Source organism: Stegostoma tigrinum, chromosome 30 (genome assembly GCF_030684315.1).
Source record: "Stegostoma tigrinum isolate sSteTig4 chromosome 30, sSteTig4.hap1, whole genome shotgun sequence".
NCBI lineage: Eukaryota > Metazoa > Chordata > Chondrichthyes > Orectolobiformes > Stegostomatidae > Stegostoma > Stegostoma tigrinum.
The window spans coordinates 26,544,845-26,562,544 of NC_081383.1; the positions used below are offsets into that span (position 1 = coordinate 26,544,845).

The 17,700-nt window shown below is 41.3% G+C and overlaps 1 protein-coding gene across 3 annotated transcripts in view; it reads right to left on the bottom strand.

Annotated features, from left to right (window-relative positions):
• Positions 1 to 17,700, bottom strand: part of LOC125465656 (dedicator of cytokinesis protein 7-like) — a 198,306-nt gene that overhangs the window by 148,540 nt on the left and 32,066 nt on the right. For all 3 annotated transcript variants that reach the window (XM_059638417.1, XM_059638418.1, XM_059638416.1), the window contains exons 6-12: positions 16,465 to 16,632; positions 14,680 to 14,765; positions 11,114 to 11,180; positions 9,702 to 9,842; positions 3,879 to 3,959; positions 3,254 to 3,413; positions 1,584 to 1,681 (exon numbers count right to left, since the gene is read on the bottom strand). In XM_059638417.1, the coding sequence (XP_059494400.1) occupies positions 1,584 to 1,681; positions 3,254 to 3,413; positions 3,879 to 3,959; positions 9,702 to 9,842; positions 11,114 to 11,180; positions 14,680 to 14,765; positions 16,465 to 16,632 (801 nt within the window). The remainder of the gene's footprint in view (positions 1 to 1,583; positions 1,682 to 3,253; positions 3,414 to 3,878; positions 3,960 to 9,701; positions 9,843 to 11,113; positions 11,181 to 14,679; positions 14,766 to 16,464; positions 16,633 to 17,700) is intronic.

A 17,700-nucleotide genomic window follows, 5' to 3' on the forward strand; every position in this document is an offset into this window, starting at 1 on the left:
AAAAACATTTGGATGAGTGCAAGGTTCAAACAGATTCCAAAAATAGGAGACACAAAGAGAAAGGTAAAACTTTCAAATTAGAGATATCTGGGGACATCAACCCAAGGTTCCTCTTCAATGTGGAGACAAAGCGTAAATCAGGAGCATTTCTGCCCCTGTAGCCTAATCTAGAAATAGTGACACAGCTGAGATCAGAATCTTCAGTGCAGTCAGTTTATTACATTCGCTGAACACAGCTATCAATCCGACGTTGTGCTCTCAGTCCATCGTGATCTGGGTTTTTTTTATTCATTTGAGAGATGAGGGTGTCACTGGCTAGGCCAGCATTTATTGCCCATCACTAATTGCCCAGAGGGCAGTTAAGAGTTAACCACATTTCTGTGGGTCTGGAGTCACCTATAGGCTGAAACCAGTAAGGATGACAGTTTCCTTCCCTAAAGGACATTGGTGAACCAGATGCATTTTCCCCCAACAATTGATTCATGGTCATTATTAGACTCTTAATTCCAGATTTTTTAAAATTGAATTCAAATTCCATATGTTGGAGTAGCATTCAAATCCAGGTCTCCTGAATATTATCTGGGTCTCTGGATTATCAGTCCAGAAATAATATCATGAGGCCATCACCTGTCTCTGTGTACACAGTGAGTAGTCACTAGGGTAACATCCCACACGATTCCCGTGTCTTTTTTAATTCATTCAAAGGATGAATGGTATCACTTTTTGTACCAGCTTTTATTGGCCATCCCTAATTGTCAACCAAATCGTTGTAGGCCAGACCAGGTAAGGTCGGCAGTTTCCTTCCCTGAAGGATATTAGTGAACCAGGTGGGTTTTTCTGAAAATCAACAACGGATTCATAATCATCACTGGGCTCTTAATTCAAGATTTTTTTAAAAAATTAGCTGTGGTGAGATTCAAATCCGCATCCCAGAAATTTACCTAGGTCTCCAGATTAACAGTCCAGCGATACGACTACTAAGCCATTACCTCCCCTAGTCTGCTTGGCTATGCTTCAGGGACAATTAGCAATGTCAGAAAGGCAGGCGAGAGAGTGAAGAATCTGATGGCGAGTCTGTGCCTTGAAATATTTCTTACATGGCAAAATAAATCTATTCTGTGTGTTCTGAAGTATCTCCTTAAATGTCAGCCATTCCAACTCTTTTGACTTATCCTTTAACCAAATTTGCCAATTCACTTTAACCAGCTCTGGTTTGACACTCAGATTATTGCCTTTATTTATTTATTTTTAAAATAGGTTCACATGCACTTCTCTGTCAAATTGAATGTAAAATTCAATCCTAGTCACCACCACCTAGGGAAACCTTTACTATGAGATAGTTAACACACACATAAAGCAGAGGCACATTCTTGTCGAGAAACCTACTAAAGAGGAAGTTTGCAGTGAAAGCAGGAACAGAGGTTAACAAGAGGGCTATGAGATACTGGCAACATTCTGACTGGAAGATGAAAGGAGTGCTGTTGGCAGTGATAGAGCCTGTATGAGAGAAGTACAATTAGCGGTGTTTGGGGAAAGATGGGCTTTGGATATTGATCTGATTTTGCAGTGCATACTCACCATACCTGTTTATTAAACATGTTGAGGCTGTGCTGCACGGGTCCAAATGGGAAGATGTGATTCTTGCTGTCTAACGATCGTGAGCGCACCTCACTCCCACTGCCTACGTGCAACACACAAAGGAACAGTTATAGGAACTGAATGCAATTAGTTTCACTTTCTCAAAGGTCAGCAGCCATTTTTGTCCTTTTATTGTTTGCAGGGCTAAGGGGAAAGAGCTACAGAAGGAAATTCATTGGATAGCATTTTGCAAACAGTCAGTACAGGAATGATGGGCAAAGTGGCCTCTTTCCACGCTGTAAGATTCTTAGCTGAGTTAAGGTGTAATTAGCTCCCTGGGTGTGAAGGCCACAGGGTTAAACTGAATTCTGATTTTACACACTATCCAATGATACTGTCTGGGTCAACCTTGGCTGATGAAAATTCAGTGTTGCACCCAGTCTAACCAATTTTCCCAACTGGTTCAGATTGTTCTCGGCCACTGAACATGCTGAGAATGAGATACTGACAGTAGTCAGGAAAAACGTCAGTCTATGTGAGCTGAAGACAAAGATACACTGGTCCATGACAGCAGCTTAAAATCCAATAGAGTCCAGAGCCCACAGGAGCCAGCTGCCAGTTTTAAAATGATGCCAGACCTGGCAGATGTTTGTAGCATGTTTGGGACTCGAACATGACCATCACAGAGTAACAATTTCATGGAAGCAGTGGTGACTGGGTGAATGAATAGTGCATCAATTTTGTTCTGATTATTTTGCTTCCCACTGAACTCCCTGCTTTTCACAGTAACCGTCCTGCTTCCCAGCTGCTTCAGCCTAATACTTATTTAACAGGCCGGATCGAAATGTGAGCATTGGAAGGCCAATCAACTCAGATAAATGCAAGCACATAAAAAAATAGCCAGAGGAATTGAAACAGCCAACACTTGGGTGATTGGTAACAATGATCAGGAACTCCTGTTGATTCTTCCCTTCCCTGACGTATCTCTGACTGAAGTTTAGCTATATGGCCACTTATTTCGGAATGGAGTTCTGAGTCTTCTATGGGATGAAGCAGCAACTCACTGAAACCAATAGAGCAATCTGAATCACAGTTCAACGATTTGATAGTGATGGATGAGTGCAGGTAGAGAGCGGTGGGGATTGGTCAGTGAGGTGGAAGGGGCAAATCAGTGCGAGAGAAAATGGACAGGTTGTGTCAGGTCAAGGAGGAAGGGATGCGAGAGACCTGTGGTCATGGGATGAGGCCAAGGGTGTGGAGACTTTGAAACTGGTAAAATCCACATTTAGACTCCTATCCCCGGCCTCATCCCATGACCAACCCTCCTTCTCATCCCTGTCTCCTTGACAGAACACAATATGTCTGTCTTCTCTCCCACCTGTCCGTCCCTCCCACCTCACTGACCAATCCCCTCCACTCCCTACCTGCACTCACCCATCACCATGTCACCTACCTTCCCCAGCCCCATCCCTCCTCTCTCTATTTATTTCTGAGCTCCTTTCTCCCTCCCGCATTTCTGAAGAAGGGTCCTGAACTGAAACATCAGCTTTCTGCTCCTCTGATGCTGCCTGGCCTGCTGTGTTCATCCAGCTCCACATTGTGTTATCTTTGACTCCAGCATCTGCAGTTCATACTACCTCCCAATGATTTGATGCTTCTTTTCCAATTGAATTACCTCCAATGATGGCCTCTCTGTCCAGTGAATTCTGGGAACTGCGATTAGAAGTGAGACTCATGAGATCAACTGCAGCCCAGGCGAATGGCATTCGATACAAACTCAGTCGCTGGCAGAAAGAAGCTGCCTGGAACCGTAGCTTTCCAATCTTCTCTTTTATCTGGAAGGCATTGTGAAAATTTCAAAGCATAAGCTCGATGGGACAAGACAGAAGACAAGTTAGATCAGCTGGGGCTCAGGAGCAGAATGAGTCACAGCTGTGGGTTCAAGTCCCACTCTGGAATCTTTAGCGTAAAATCTAAAATCTGAATTGACACCTGTCAGAGGATTGCTTTGCGAAAGAAACATTAAACTAAAGCTCTCACTAGCCACATCCATCCCATAAAATAATCAAGATTAGTCTAAGACAGATTTTGATTTAGAATTCATGACAAGTAATGGATACTGAAGATCTTTGTTAGCAAGAGATACTGGTTTACAAGAATCTACAGTTAATTGTTTACTATTCTAATACTTTCATATTTGCTCAGAGTTGGAGCTTCTGGGGGATCAACTGACAGAAAATGGTCTCCCCACATGGGGAAAGGGGGAGAAGAAGGTTTTCTGGAATGTTCTATCTACATACCTTGGCTGTCTCGTTCTCTTTAATGGTCATGTATGGCTCAGCACAGTCAGTGATACTGCCCTGCTGTAGCACCTTCTCCACCTGAAACACACAAAGCAGAGAAATTCAATTTAAAGGGCATTTTACATCTTAAAATGGATGTCGAAAGAGTGTCCCGTGAAAGATCACAAGGCAAAACTTTATTTCATTGCTAAAAGTGTTAGTACAATCCAATTATTGTGCCCCTCACCCAGATTTGAAAATTATGGATTTGATGTCAGTTACTAATAAACACAGTAATAAAAGACTGTTGTATGGGCAGAGCTGTCACAATTGGCATGAGATGTTACACTGAGGCCTTACCTGCTGTTCAAATGATCGCTGGCACCAAATGCATAAAGAAAAGAGATTAGTTTCTAAAGCAGCCTAATAAAGGAAGACTGAAGGAGTGCTGGAAACAGAGGCACCACCCTAATGTCTTGTCCCATCTTCTCAACTTTAAACAGTCCCATTGAATCACACGACCAGCTACATCTCAGACTTTTGTGCCTTTCTTCATATTTCTATTTTCTCACTTCAGTCAAAATCCTAAGCATTCGATTTTCCATCTGATCTAACTCTTCAATGTTCTTCTGATTGTGAGCTGTCTCCAATGCTCTACCAGGGGCCTCCACTAATCTTCATACAGGTTCCCCATGTCCTTTTGTTCTTTATAGTTCACATTATTGGATAAAACCTAGAAAACCATTTACTTTTTATGATCTTCTTGCCCTGAGATCCTATGAACCTATACCTGCAAACCCACCTGAAATTCTGTAAGAACAAACAAGAGTTGACTCTTCAGCTCCTCTAACTGCCTTGCCATTCAGTAATTAGATATATGGGCTAAAAGGAGTAAACCTGGTACCGTTCAAAAATATATTTTCAGTAATAGTCCAAACACAAGCTACTAGGACTGCTTTAGACCAGCATGTTATCAGTGTCTGATTGGCATGAAGCGACCTGTGAGATATATATAGCACAAATGTAGATAGTATTTCTTTAGGAATTAATGCAACGCTGTGGATAAAATGAATTGTAATTGGGTAGAATAATGAGTTAGTGCATGTAGAATCATGTAATTAGACAGCTGTCCCGACTCTGAATGCCTGGAAATGGTTTATCCATAGCCATATGTAATTGATCGGGGGAACAGGTCCTATCTTCAGAAGCATACATGTGCCTTTGCGTATGCTTGAATAAAACCAGTGATGACAGGAACTTGAGTCTCTGCTGATCATTGTGGGTATGGGATGGAGAAAAACATCCCGCAGGATGTGCCAGACTCACCGTGAGGAAAGCAATCCCTCCTGCTTTCTGGATGATGGTCTGACTTGAATGGCCAGAGTCACAATTAGAGGCATTCCTCCTGTTCTACTTGAGGTTCCATTCACCATGGCCAGTCAGCTCAGATCTTCCAGCTTTTCCACGGAGGGGAATTCATCATTCATAGCAGTTACTGGGATGTGGTCAATGGGTAGTTACAGTTGTCCAGGAGGTGCCCCCTTGAGACACGGGCCTGTTATTGGTTTGTCAGCTGAAACCCCAATGGAAGTTCAGTCTGTCATGGCTGACCTTTTACATTAATCCCACTTTCCTGCACTCTCTGCAGACCTTTTAATTCATGCTTAAATCTATTGAATCCACAACAAGTGTGTTCTGGTCAGAGTGTAACCACCATAATTAAAACAATTTTATTTGCTACCAGTTAATTCCATCTGTGCTTTTTTACGTTAAAATAAAACTCATTCAGGCAATGCTGGTGTGGCTGACTGGCAGCAATTATTGCCTTCTTGAACTGCTGCAGTCATACAGTCATACAACACAGAAACAGACGCTTCATTCCAACACTCATTCTCTCAAAAAATACACAAACAGGGAGGGAAATATTTTGGGCTTTTTGTATGTTGCACTTAAACATGACAGAAAGCAGGTGACAAATCTGGACAAGAGTTTATTAGGCCATTAACACCATTAGGGGCAATCCTTACATATCCCAACTCATTATTGGGAAAGTGATGGCCTAGTGGTATTATTGCCAGACTGTTAAACCAGAGACCCAGAAAACATTCTGGGGACCCAGGTTCAAATCCTGCCATGGCAGATAGTGAAATTCGAATTCAATAAAATAAAAATCTTTAATTAAGAGTCTAATGCTGACCATGAATCCATTGACGATTGTTGGAAAAACCCATCTGGATCACTAATGCCCTTTAGGGAAGGAAACTGCCATCCTTACCTGGTCTAGCCTACATGTGATTCCAGACCCACAGCAACGTGGTTGATTCTTAGCCACCCTCTGGGAAATTAGGGATGGGATCAGGCATGATAAATGCTGCCTGACCAGCACCACCCTCATCCAATAAAATAAAATTCACAATCAGTGAAGTTAGTCCCAGCTCTTATTGGGGACAGAGGGGATGACAGAAAGGAGAGAAGGTGGAGTATTGGTAATATCACTATTCTAGCAATCCAGAGTTGCAAAAACATACTAATTCCTTTTAAAGAAAGAAATCTGCCATCCCTTATACAGTCTGGTCTACAAATGACTCCAAATCCCCCACAATTTCGTTGACTCTTTACAGCCATCTAAAGTTACCAAACAAATCACTCAATTTAAAGTCAATTAGAAATGGGTAGCAAATGCTGACCTTGCCCAGAAACTACGAATAATAAATGCTGGTAAATGGAGCAGCCAACTTACACAGAACCATGAGCAGCAATGAAATCGGTAAATCTGTAAATGTCAACCAGGTTACCTCCCACTGTCAAAAGGATTGGCCATGCTAAATTGCCCATAGTGCTCAGCTAGATTAGGTGGGTTATAGGGAGATGGGTCTGGGTGGGATGCTGTGAGTCAGTATGGACTTCTTGGGCCGAAGAGCCTGTTTCCACACTGCAGGGAGTCTAAGTCTAAGGATACCTGAACAAAAATCTTGAAGGGTATAGGCAAGGTGAAGGGAAGGTGTCTTTTCCCTGGGGAGGGCAATTTCAAGACTAGTAGGCATATTTTTAAGGTGAGAGGAGAAAGGTTTGAAAAGGAAATGAGGGGAAATGTTTTTACACAGACAGTGATTTGTGCGAGGAATGAAATTCCAAAGGAAGTGGTGGATGCAGTGCAGTTACAACATTTAAAAGACATTTGGATAAGTACATGAGGGATGTGGGCCAAAGGCAGGTAGACGGCACTAGTTCAGTTTGGGATTATGGCCATCATGGACGGGTGAGACCGAAGGGTCTATTTCCATGTTGTATGACGCTATAACTGTATGACTCTAAGCCTCTATAATTCCTCAGGGCTTTTTATATACAACTGAAGACACAAACAAAAACCAAAAAGAACTGTGAATGCTGTAAATCAGGAACAAAAACAAAGTTTCTGGAAAAGCTCAGCAGGTTTGGCAGCATCCGTGAAGGAAAAAGCAGAGTTAACATTTCAGGTGCAGAACAGGTTCAGAGGAAGAGTCACCGGACCTGAAACGTTAACTCTGCTTCTTCCTTCACAGATGCTGCCAGACCTGCTGAGCTTTTCCAGCAACTTTGTTTTGTGAAGTCACAGAAATGTGCTCAATGTAGCACCCTATCCAAAAGACTACCTCAGTCCAGATTACATTCCCAATATCTGATTTACAGCTTGACTTCTCAAGTCTTCTTCCAGTTAGGCATGAATGTCAACAACTGAGGATTACAGGCAGTATTTAGACAAACTGAATAGTAAATAGGGATAATACACAAAAAAATCACAAGTAGGTGAGAGGTTAATAATGTGACAAACACAACAGCAGGTTAGCACACAGTAAAATTAGGTTTGTTTGAATGCGATAGTAGTGATAGCAGTTGAAAGTTTTGAGTGGAGTGGAATAATTAGGCTCCACGGAGTCCCAGGCTGTCTGCCCTAACTGGCACGGAAGATTTTTTTGTCGAAGTAAATTGGAAAGATGGAATTGAATACATAAAACTCGCAAAGAAAATTCGTTGTTATGAAAGAGCAGTGAATATTGCAATTTTACCATCAGATATTGGAAACTGGTTGAGATGGTATGCAAATTCATAAATGATCTCAAAGCAGACATTAGCAAAATAGATCCTTCGATCTTCATTTAGTCCAATGGAAAATGATGTAACTGATTATCAGATGTAAAGATTGTCCTCAGTGCAATGATAATACAGTGAAAAACTGATGGTGCAAATTCAAAGACGGATGATCTAGCCTAACTAATTTTCTCTGTAGGAGAATGACAAAGGGATCACATTACAGCAATAGACATAACAAGGCGTAGAGCTGGATGAACACAGCAGCATCAGAGGAACAGGAAAGCTGACGTTTCGGGCCTAGACCCTTCTTGGTCTACTATCTCTTATTACAGCAATGTTCTGCAAACAGCTTGTTCTCTGCTCACTTCTCTATATGTTGTTCTTGATTAATCTCAAAGCTATGGATATTCAGAGTAAATATTTGAATAGATAAAATGTCTGAATTTTAGATAGCAGTGGGTATTTGTTGGAGGAATTAAGTCAGCCTTGGCAGGGTGTAGTGGAAAGCAATAATGAGTCTTGGAAACAATACTGTCCCTCATTTACATCAGTAACATATTTAGAAATGCAATGCAAATTTATCTATGATACCAAAGAGAAGGAGGCAGCAATTGACAAGATAGATCAGAAAGTATGCAAGTGGCAAAATTAGAGGAGGAGTTCTGAGGAAGGGTCACCGGACCCAAAACATTAACTCTGTTTTCTCTTCCACAGATGCTGCCAGACCTGCTGAGTTTTTCCAGCAACTTTGTTTTTGTTCCTGGCAAAGTTAGAGATGTAATTTAAAACCAATAAATATAATCAATCAGACACAAGAAAGAAAGAAAGTTACTAAAATACACACTTGTTGAATGGTGTTGGTGTTGAAGCAATAGAAATTGAAAAATAGCTACGATTCCCAGTAGACTTGATGCTTAGCATGCCAAATTAATGCAGTTCAGCAATCGGTGTCAGATGGATGTTGAACTATGGGGTCAAATATGAGTCAGAGGAAGTCTTGGTCAAATTGAACAGCTAGCTCAGTTCCAGTCACTGAGGCCTTCATAACTGACAGGCAGTGGAGAGAAGTGCCAAAGATGTTTCCGAGTTTTTTGTGGTCTGGGAAAAAAAGACTAGGGAAAATAAGTTTGCACTTTTCAGATAGTTGTACACTCATATCGAGAAATATACGGCTGTAAAGATCCTTTCTTCCAATGAGACACTGATGATGTCAGCCTTCTGTGCAAAGATCCCATTGCACTATTCAAAGTTGAGCATCACTGAAGAAGATCTATTGGTTACTTATCACATTGATGTTCACGGAAACTCACTGTCAACAAATTGGCTACTCATTTGCTACATGATAAAATGGATACAGTTTAAGGATATTTCATTGGTTATAAAGGGATTGAGATTTCCTGAAGTTTTTAAGGGACTTTATAAATTTCTCTCTTTTGACTTTCTTTGACACTTCCTTCTCCCATATGTAAGTCTGAGAATAGGACAAGGGATGCAAGAATAAACCAATAAAATACAATTGTAGAACTGATGTGAAGATGCACATATTTCCTGGATTTGTGATCAGCATATAGAATGGACTGTGATTGCAGATGAGGCAATAATGAATGGATTTTCTTTAAGATTAATTACAATGGTCCAAATGATCTTCGCATTTCGCCATTACCTTGTGATACACAATAACGTTACATATTTACACCAAAGCTATCAATTAAAGGTTTTATGGTTGTGTTGTTGCCCAGGAATCTAGCAGAATTCTAGGGCAGACCATACCTTAATGACCAAGTAAATTTCAGAAGAAGGCTGGGTGATTGAGAAGATGGCCTTTCTGAAATAGCACAAGGACTGTGCTTGTGACTGAGAAATGTCTCGAAATTCTTCCGAGTTCATATCCAAGTAGAAATTTTCTGAAATCTGGAGAAAAGGAACAAAATACTTAGTGGCATGGAACTTAAAATCATGCAGACACAAGTGGACACTAGGTTCTTTAATTGCTTTTAATCCATCAAATGATGCCATGTCTTTGGACATGAACAGAGGCTTTGGAAAATCAGGGTACATTAACACTTATCCAAGCTCTCACAGGAATATTTGCCCTAGGCGGACTCTAACTGGACAGTAGCAAATAAAATACAGGGACTCTGTAATGGACATATCAATGGACACAAACATTAACAAGAGGTTACCAGCAGAGAAATAACCATGTTTCTCAACTTGAATTCAGCCTACATTCCCTAATCTAAGAAAGCTAATACTCTCAAAATACTTAGTTATTTGTTCTTTCCACTTATATACTTGTAGTTAACTTATTTTCAGAGTTACCAGGTGATCTCATAAGCAAATCCATTTGCTCTGTGATCTACCGTTACCCTCCCAATACCTGGGTAAATCTAGTGAGATCTGAGGATTGAATAGAGAACTCACTGTCATTATACACCAGTTTACTAGATTTGTCCAGTATTGTTGACACATGATTCCCCATCTTAGGTAGATGGAAGAAATCTTACTCAAGCAGACAGAGGCTCAAGCTATAAAAAAGCAATCAGACAAGTTCACTCAATCCATGCAACCATCTATTCCCTCAAAACTGGAATTATATCTTTAAGCTTCGGCCCGTCCACCCCTCTCAAACTTTTCATAATATCACCTTCCATAGCCAAATATCTGTCTTTGTTTGATTACATAGTGGAAAGTACCATATACATGCAAATTGTTGTTCTAAATAAATAGTACTCCACATGTACAATAGATTTACTGTATTAAGTAAGTCAATTAATCTCTTTGAAACGTCCAAAATAACAAAGACTGCTGAACAAACTCTCCACGATAAACAGACCACCAACCACACGTTCCATTCTCCCCACGGAAACAGTCACATATATTACTTTAATACCCATTAAATAATATTACATCTTATCAGACAGAAATGGTTTTGCATGCAGAGCCTGTCAGCAGTAAATAATGTTAATTCACTGAATGCTGTTAACAGCAAAAAATAATCCATCAGTGACAAATACTTTTTCAGTCTCCATCTCAAAAGTATTTCATGTCAAACATGTTGATGTATAAACCAAAGCAGCAGATGTGTCGGGATTTTTGGCTCACAAGCCTAATGCTTGAAAACAACGAGAATAACTTACAACCTTCCAGCAGCTCTAGGCACACCAAGTGTCACTGATAATCACCTTTCTCCTCTCTTTTAAATCATACAAAGCCAAAATCAAAAAGAGTGGCTCGATTTCAATTTCAAACCTGTCAAGAAAAAAAACCAAATGTTATTGCAGTGAGGTATTCTGAGGACTTTGCTTATTGCTTGCTGCAAAATCAGATTGTGGAGGGAGAACACTTGGGAATTTCCTGAGGAATGCTTTTTAAAATAGTTATGAAAAGGAATGTCAATGCCGGGAAAGTTGGCCCACTCAACGGTTAGATTTCAGAACCTGGAGTGCCAACAGTAGTGTGGCTGCTAGTTTCTACTTGTTTCATCAGAAGAACAATCCAGATGAATTTGGCTGCAGCATATGATCATGATATTTTAATTGTGAATTGCATTGCCATCTAAATCAAATTTCCATTACTTTCTAAAGTTGCATTAAAAACAGCTTAATCTGCAGACAGCCCCATCAACACAACCCCAGTTTGAAATAATAATTTCAGTCTATTGCAGCGATTTGAGAGTATTCTTCAAGTTTAATACACTCGTCAGCGTAGGAATGTTTCACACATTTTAATGTACTAAAAATATTTAATTTACTAAGAAAAAACTGATGAGCGTACTCCACTGAAACTTGTAAATGGTGTCGCATCTATTTTTTGAAAGGTGAGTTGAATATATCGTCTAATATTAAACAGAAAACATTTAGAGAGAATTCTACCATATTTTACAATGGTACTCAAAAAACTTCAAAAATCTGAAGAATTAAACAAGAGAGACTTCCAAAAAATGAAACCAGATGAATCCAACACACCACGCTTCAATGGACTACCAAAAATTCACAAGCCAGGAGCCCCCCTCAGATCCATAGTGTCGCTACCTGGAACACCAACCTACAGATTAGCCAAGGAACTACACCAAAGACTAAAACACCTAGTAGAAGATTCCCGCCACTCCATTCGCTGCACCCAAGAATTCCTGAACACCATCAAAGACACCAAGATAGAAGAGGATGAAATAATGGTCTCCTTTGACGTAACTGCCCTGTTCACATCCATCAACATCAACCTGGCCAAAGAAACACTGATGACACTATTAGAAGAACCGAAGACACATACACCAGACACCACCAACCTCATCAGCAAGGACAACATCATCAAGCTAGTGGACCTATGCCTTACCACCCACTTCACTTTCAATAACAAAACCTACAGACAAACCAACAGTACACCCATGGGATCTCCAATATCAGGGTTCTTAGCAGAGGCAGTAATGCGGAGACTCAAACAAACAGCTCTGCCAACCATCCAATCCAAACTTTGGGTCTGCTACGTGGATGACACCTTTGTCATCACTAAACAAAACAAATTAGAGGAAACCTTCAAGACCATCAATAATACCCTTTACTGGCATAACATTCACAAAAGAGGAGGAAAACAACAGCAAACTGCCATTCCTAAATGTCACAGTAGAGCGAACAGCCAATGGGGAACTTCAAACCAGCGTCTACAGGAAAACAACACATACGGACCAAATACTGAACTACAGGAGCAACCACCCCAACACCCACAAACGAAGCTGCATTAGAACATTATTCCAACGAGCCACCACACACTGCGGCACAGAGGAACTACGCAGAGCAGAAGAAAATCACCTATACAGCGTATTCAAAAGGAATGGAAACCCTGTGAACACAGTCTGCCGATTCCTCAACAATAAACCCAAACAAACAGACAAAACAGGCTCAGAAACCATAACCACTTGCCCCTACATCAAAGACATTTCCGAAATGACTGCCAGACTACTTGGACATCTTGGCATCAGGGTAGCCCACAAACCCACCAACACACTAAAACAGCAGCTAATGAGCTTAAAAGACGCTATACAGACAACAAGCAAAACGAACGTCATCTACAAAATACCTTGCAAGAACTGTGACAAACACTACATTGGACAAACAGGCAGAAAGCTAGCCACCAGGATACATGAACATCAACCAGCCACAAAATGACATGACCCACTATCACTCGTATCCTTACATACAGATGAGGAAGGACACCACTTTGATTGGGACAACACATCCATCCTAGGACAAGCCAAACAGAGACACGCACGAGAATTCCTAGAAGCATGGCATTCCAACTGGAACTCCATCAACAAACACATTGATTTGGAGCCAATCTACCATCCCCTGAGAAAAAGAACAGGACATAACATCACCAACGCAGGAAATGACATCACCAACCCAAGGAAACCTAACCAGATAAATAGAAAGCGGGACATAACACCAGCGCTTCGTCGGAGGCTCACTGATGATGTTACCTAGAATGGTGACTGAAAACTAACCTTCCAGCTCAGCGAGCAAACTCACATCCAGAATCTCAACCTGAGCTACAAATCTTCTCAAAACTCGCTACAATGGTTTCTGTAATATAGAAAACAGGGAAGTGTGCTACATTGCCCCTTTTGTGAGCTGGTGTCACAATCTTAATCAGCTCATTTCTGAAGATATTTGGCACTAAAGTTAAGGACTTTTTATTCTCTCTATTGGTCTTTGACTCCAGCATCTTTCAGACTAATTGTTCAGCTGGACAGGAATCAAAGCCAATGACCTCAGTCTCTACAATATATTACCTGCCAATCTTTTACACTGCCTTGCCTTAACCAAAGTTGTCTGGACAAAACACCACACTGTGGATTCTCTGCCAGAATTTCATCCCTATTTCACACAAACTGCGCTTTTCAACCTCTTACAAAGCAAATTTAACTTAACAGCATCCATCCTGCTAAAAATTGATCTAAAATCCTTCCCTAAAAAGTTACTTTATTTGTTTCATTTTTATTATCAAGACAGGAACTGCAGGAGAAAAGGGGTAAGGGCCAGCAGATTTGGTGTTTTCTCAAATAGGCTGTTGCAGTTAAAATTTCCATCAAAACACTTGAATAATCATAAATGTAACATCTTAAAATGAAACAGCTCAATCTGGCACAGCAATGTAGTTATTTTCTTTGAATGATGAAATAATATATTGAATGGAAGAGGGTTAATCTTGTAGTTTACCAACAGATCAAAAAATATCTTGTTAAAAAGTGTCTACTCTCCCACTAACATTCTACATAAGTGTGCTTTATGGTTTACAGTTGGCTGTACATCACATGTATCACTCTGCTATCCAGACAGCTGCAGGAAGAGCTGGACAGAGTACAATATCCAGATCCCACGGCAGGTTTCATTGTTCTGACTCCAAACTCATGTTAACATCAACAGGGAAAGGTAATGTACTGATCATAACGGACAGGTGGACCACTTACCAAAACCAGTAGTGCTACCAAATCAAAGAAAATGTCTCAGTGTTTCTCACATACTTTGGACTGGACAGGAGGGTAGCCCCTCAAGCGATGGTTGGGTTAGAGGGGAGGCCCTTGAGTGAGACTGGGGTTACAGGGCAGCACCTCTAGTGAGGTCAGGGTTACAGGGTTGCCCTGTAGGTGAGGGTTGGGTTAGAGCACAGTCTCTTGTGTGAGGGTTGGGTTAACAGGCAGACCTCCCCTGATTTTGGTGAGTTATCTTTGAAAGCTTGAATTAAAGTGACTCACTTGAACTCTAGAAAATTAATTTGCAATCTCTGCTCGAATTGTTCGCATGGTGATGGGGGAATGGCTCGATGGCGCACAGCTTCGTCCTGTGAGGAGGTAAAAATAACCAGAAAAAGAACTTACAAAATAGAAGGGAACTGAAATAAATCCATGAAGGCCAGTATCCTGTCACCAAGTCACCCTTAACTTACATGTGCATAGTACTTGATACTGACCCAGTTAGCTCAGAGCCAGCTCCGATAGTGAACAGAATTCCTGATACTCCTGTTAATATCTGTCAGCCAAGATGCCCTGATTGGACCTGGTTAACAGCCCCAATTGGGGACCTCATACTCTATAAGGTCCACCTGGCAGACCTCATTTAAATCACTGCACTAACTTAGTCAGTATGGGAAGAGGAAGAGGAGGAAGAAGCAGCAATGATAGCTGGTTGGGTGAGCAACTGAAAAGGTGATATTTGGGCTCTGATGGAAACAATTCCATATTTTGACTTCTCAGGTGCTAACTGTGCACCTCGTAAATAGCACGCTCTCAGAATGAGGTGGTTATGTGGTTTGGGCCCATTGGAGTTTAGAAGATTAAGAAATGATCTTATTGAAACATACAGGATGCTGAGAGGGGTTAAAATTGTACCAGAGATAATGGGAACTGCAGATGCTGGAGAATCCAAGTTAACAAAATGTGAGGCTGGGTGAACACAGCAGGCCAAGCAGCATCTCAGGAGCACAAAAGCTGACGTTTCGGGCCTAGACCCTTCATCAGATGGGTGCTCGGAGGGTGTTTCTGCTTAAAGGAGAGAACAGACCTATGGGAACACAATTTAATAATTAGGAGCATCCTGTTTAAGACAGAGATGAGGAGTTTTTTATTAGAGGATAAATAATCTATAGAATAGTCTTGGCATTTCATTGAATATGTTCAGGACTGGGGTGGATAGATTTTTGACCACAAAGGGAGTTGAGGGTAATTGAGCAAGCAGTGAGGCTGGGGAGCAGACAGTTGATGCTACAGCCATGATCTTATTGAACAGAAAGCCATGCCCAAGTGGTCAAACAGGCCTAACCCTGTTCCTGACTCTTGTGTTGTGTCCTTGGGAATGAAGCCTCCTTGTGCACCTCCTTAATCACAGTCCCTCTTTCACATGCATCTACATAAATGAACTAGTGATGTTTGATCAGCAGATCACTGTTGCGATGGATCCTGTATATGATTTGGTTTGTCTCAGTACACACCCACCCCATTGCATTCAATTCTGGTCTCCCTGCTATAAGGATGTTGTGAAACTTGCAAGAGAGCAAAAAAGATTTACGAGGATGTCGCCAGAATCGGAGGGTTTGACCTATAGGGAGAGGCTGAAAAGGCTGGGGCTATTTTCCCTGGAGTGTCAGAAGGTGAGGGGAGATCCTTACAGAGGTTTATAAAATCACGATGGGCATGGATAGGGTAAATAGCTAGTCTTTTTCTCAGGGTAGGGGACTCCCAAACTAGACAGCATAGGTTTAAGGTGAGAGGGGAAAGATTTAAAAGGGACCAAACAGGCAACTTTTTCACGCAGAGGGTGCTGGACATACGGAATGAACTGCCTGAGGACGTGGTGGAGGCTGGTACAATTACAACACTCGAAAGGCATCTGGGTGGATATATGAACAGGAAGCATTTGGAGGGATATGGGCCAAATGCTGGCAATGGCACTAGGTTAATTTGGGATATCTGGTCAGTTTGGGCGAGTTGGATCGAAGGGTCTGTTTCTGTGCTGTACAATTGTATGATTATAAGTGGGCTCACTTCATCAGATGCAGGGAAGAGCATAAACAGATCTAGCAGCCTGCCAGATTTACGCATGGTCTCATTCTTCCGATCAACCTCCTCCTGATCCATGGGCTGCAGCAGCTTCTGAATAAAGAGTTCTGGAGCCTCGGTCTCTAGCTCATCTGCCTGCACAGCGACAGAATTCTACAAAGAGAAAGTATGTGCATTTATGTAGCAACTTTCACAACCTCAGAGCATTCCATAGTCAAGGAGATGCTCTTTAAGTGTAGTCACTGTTCTTATGTAGAAAATACTCCAGCCAAAATTACAGAAAGCAAGTTTTCCCCCTCAAAGTAATGCAATAACAGCCAGATATCTGCCTTAGGAATGATGGTTGAGACATCAGTATTGGCCAGGGTACTGGGGAGAACTACCCTGTTCTTCAAAATAATGTCGTGGGATATTATTTTATACTTCACCTCAGTTTAACATCACATCTGAAACAGCAAATCTAGGCATCAACACCACAGTGTCTTAGCTCAGATACTTCCCCCCATTCTTGCTGGTTTAACAATATTGTGCTGACTTCTCATCTGTGTCCTGAGTTCTGTTCAAATCTGTGGCTGTGAACAGCAATCAAAAGTGCAGTCAGAAACCTTAAAAGGAGCTGATACGGCCCATTGGGCATATAAATAAATGCATCATTTAATCAATAACCTGCTTTTGTTCTCTCTCCTGCTCTGCAGCAGAAACTAATCTCAATAAGCACAGCTTTTGGTTGCCTTGAATTTTAGTGTAGGCTACTTTATCCCATCACTCAAACTTCTCAAAGTATTCCACGTGCAATGAATTGCCTTGAAGTGCACTGATTGCCTTAGAAGTATCATCAGCAGTTAGTTTTCATGTGGTCAATCCCACAACACCAAGAGAATGGCTGAGCAATTCATCCAGTTTTAAAGCTGCTGTCTGTGCGAGAGATGCTGCTGGTTATGACGCTTACTGGTTTCATTCATTCTACATCTCCCTAGTCTTCCAAACGTGGAGCTATTTACACCTGGAGTAGGCAGGAAATTCCTCAGTTTAACACCTCATCTCTTTCCATCAAGCCAAACACTTCTTGTACAGTGTTAACCTAAATAATTGTTCAGAGTCCAGTCACAATCACTTAGCTAAGAGTTCTACAGCCTCAATCTGATGCTCCTGATAGCTGGGAGACAGCACAGCTCTGTAGAGATATTTTTTAATCAACCTGTTCAGAAATTTTCTTACACA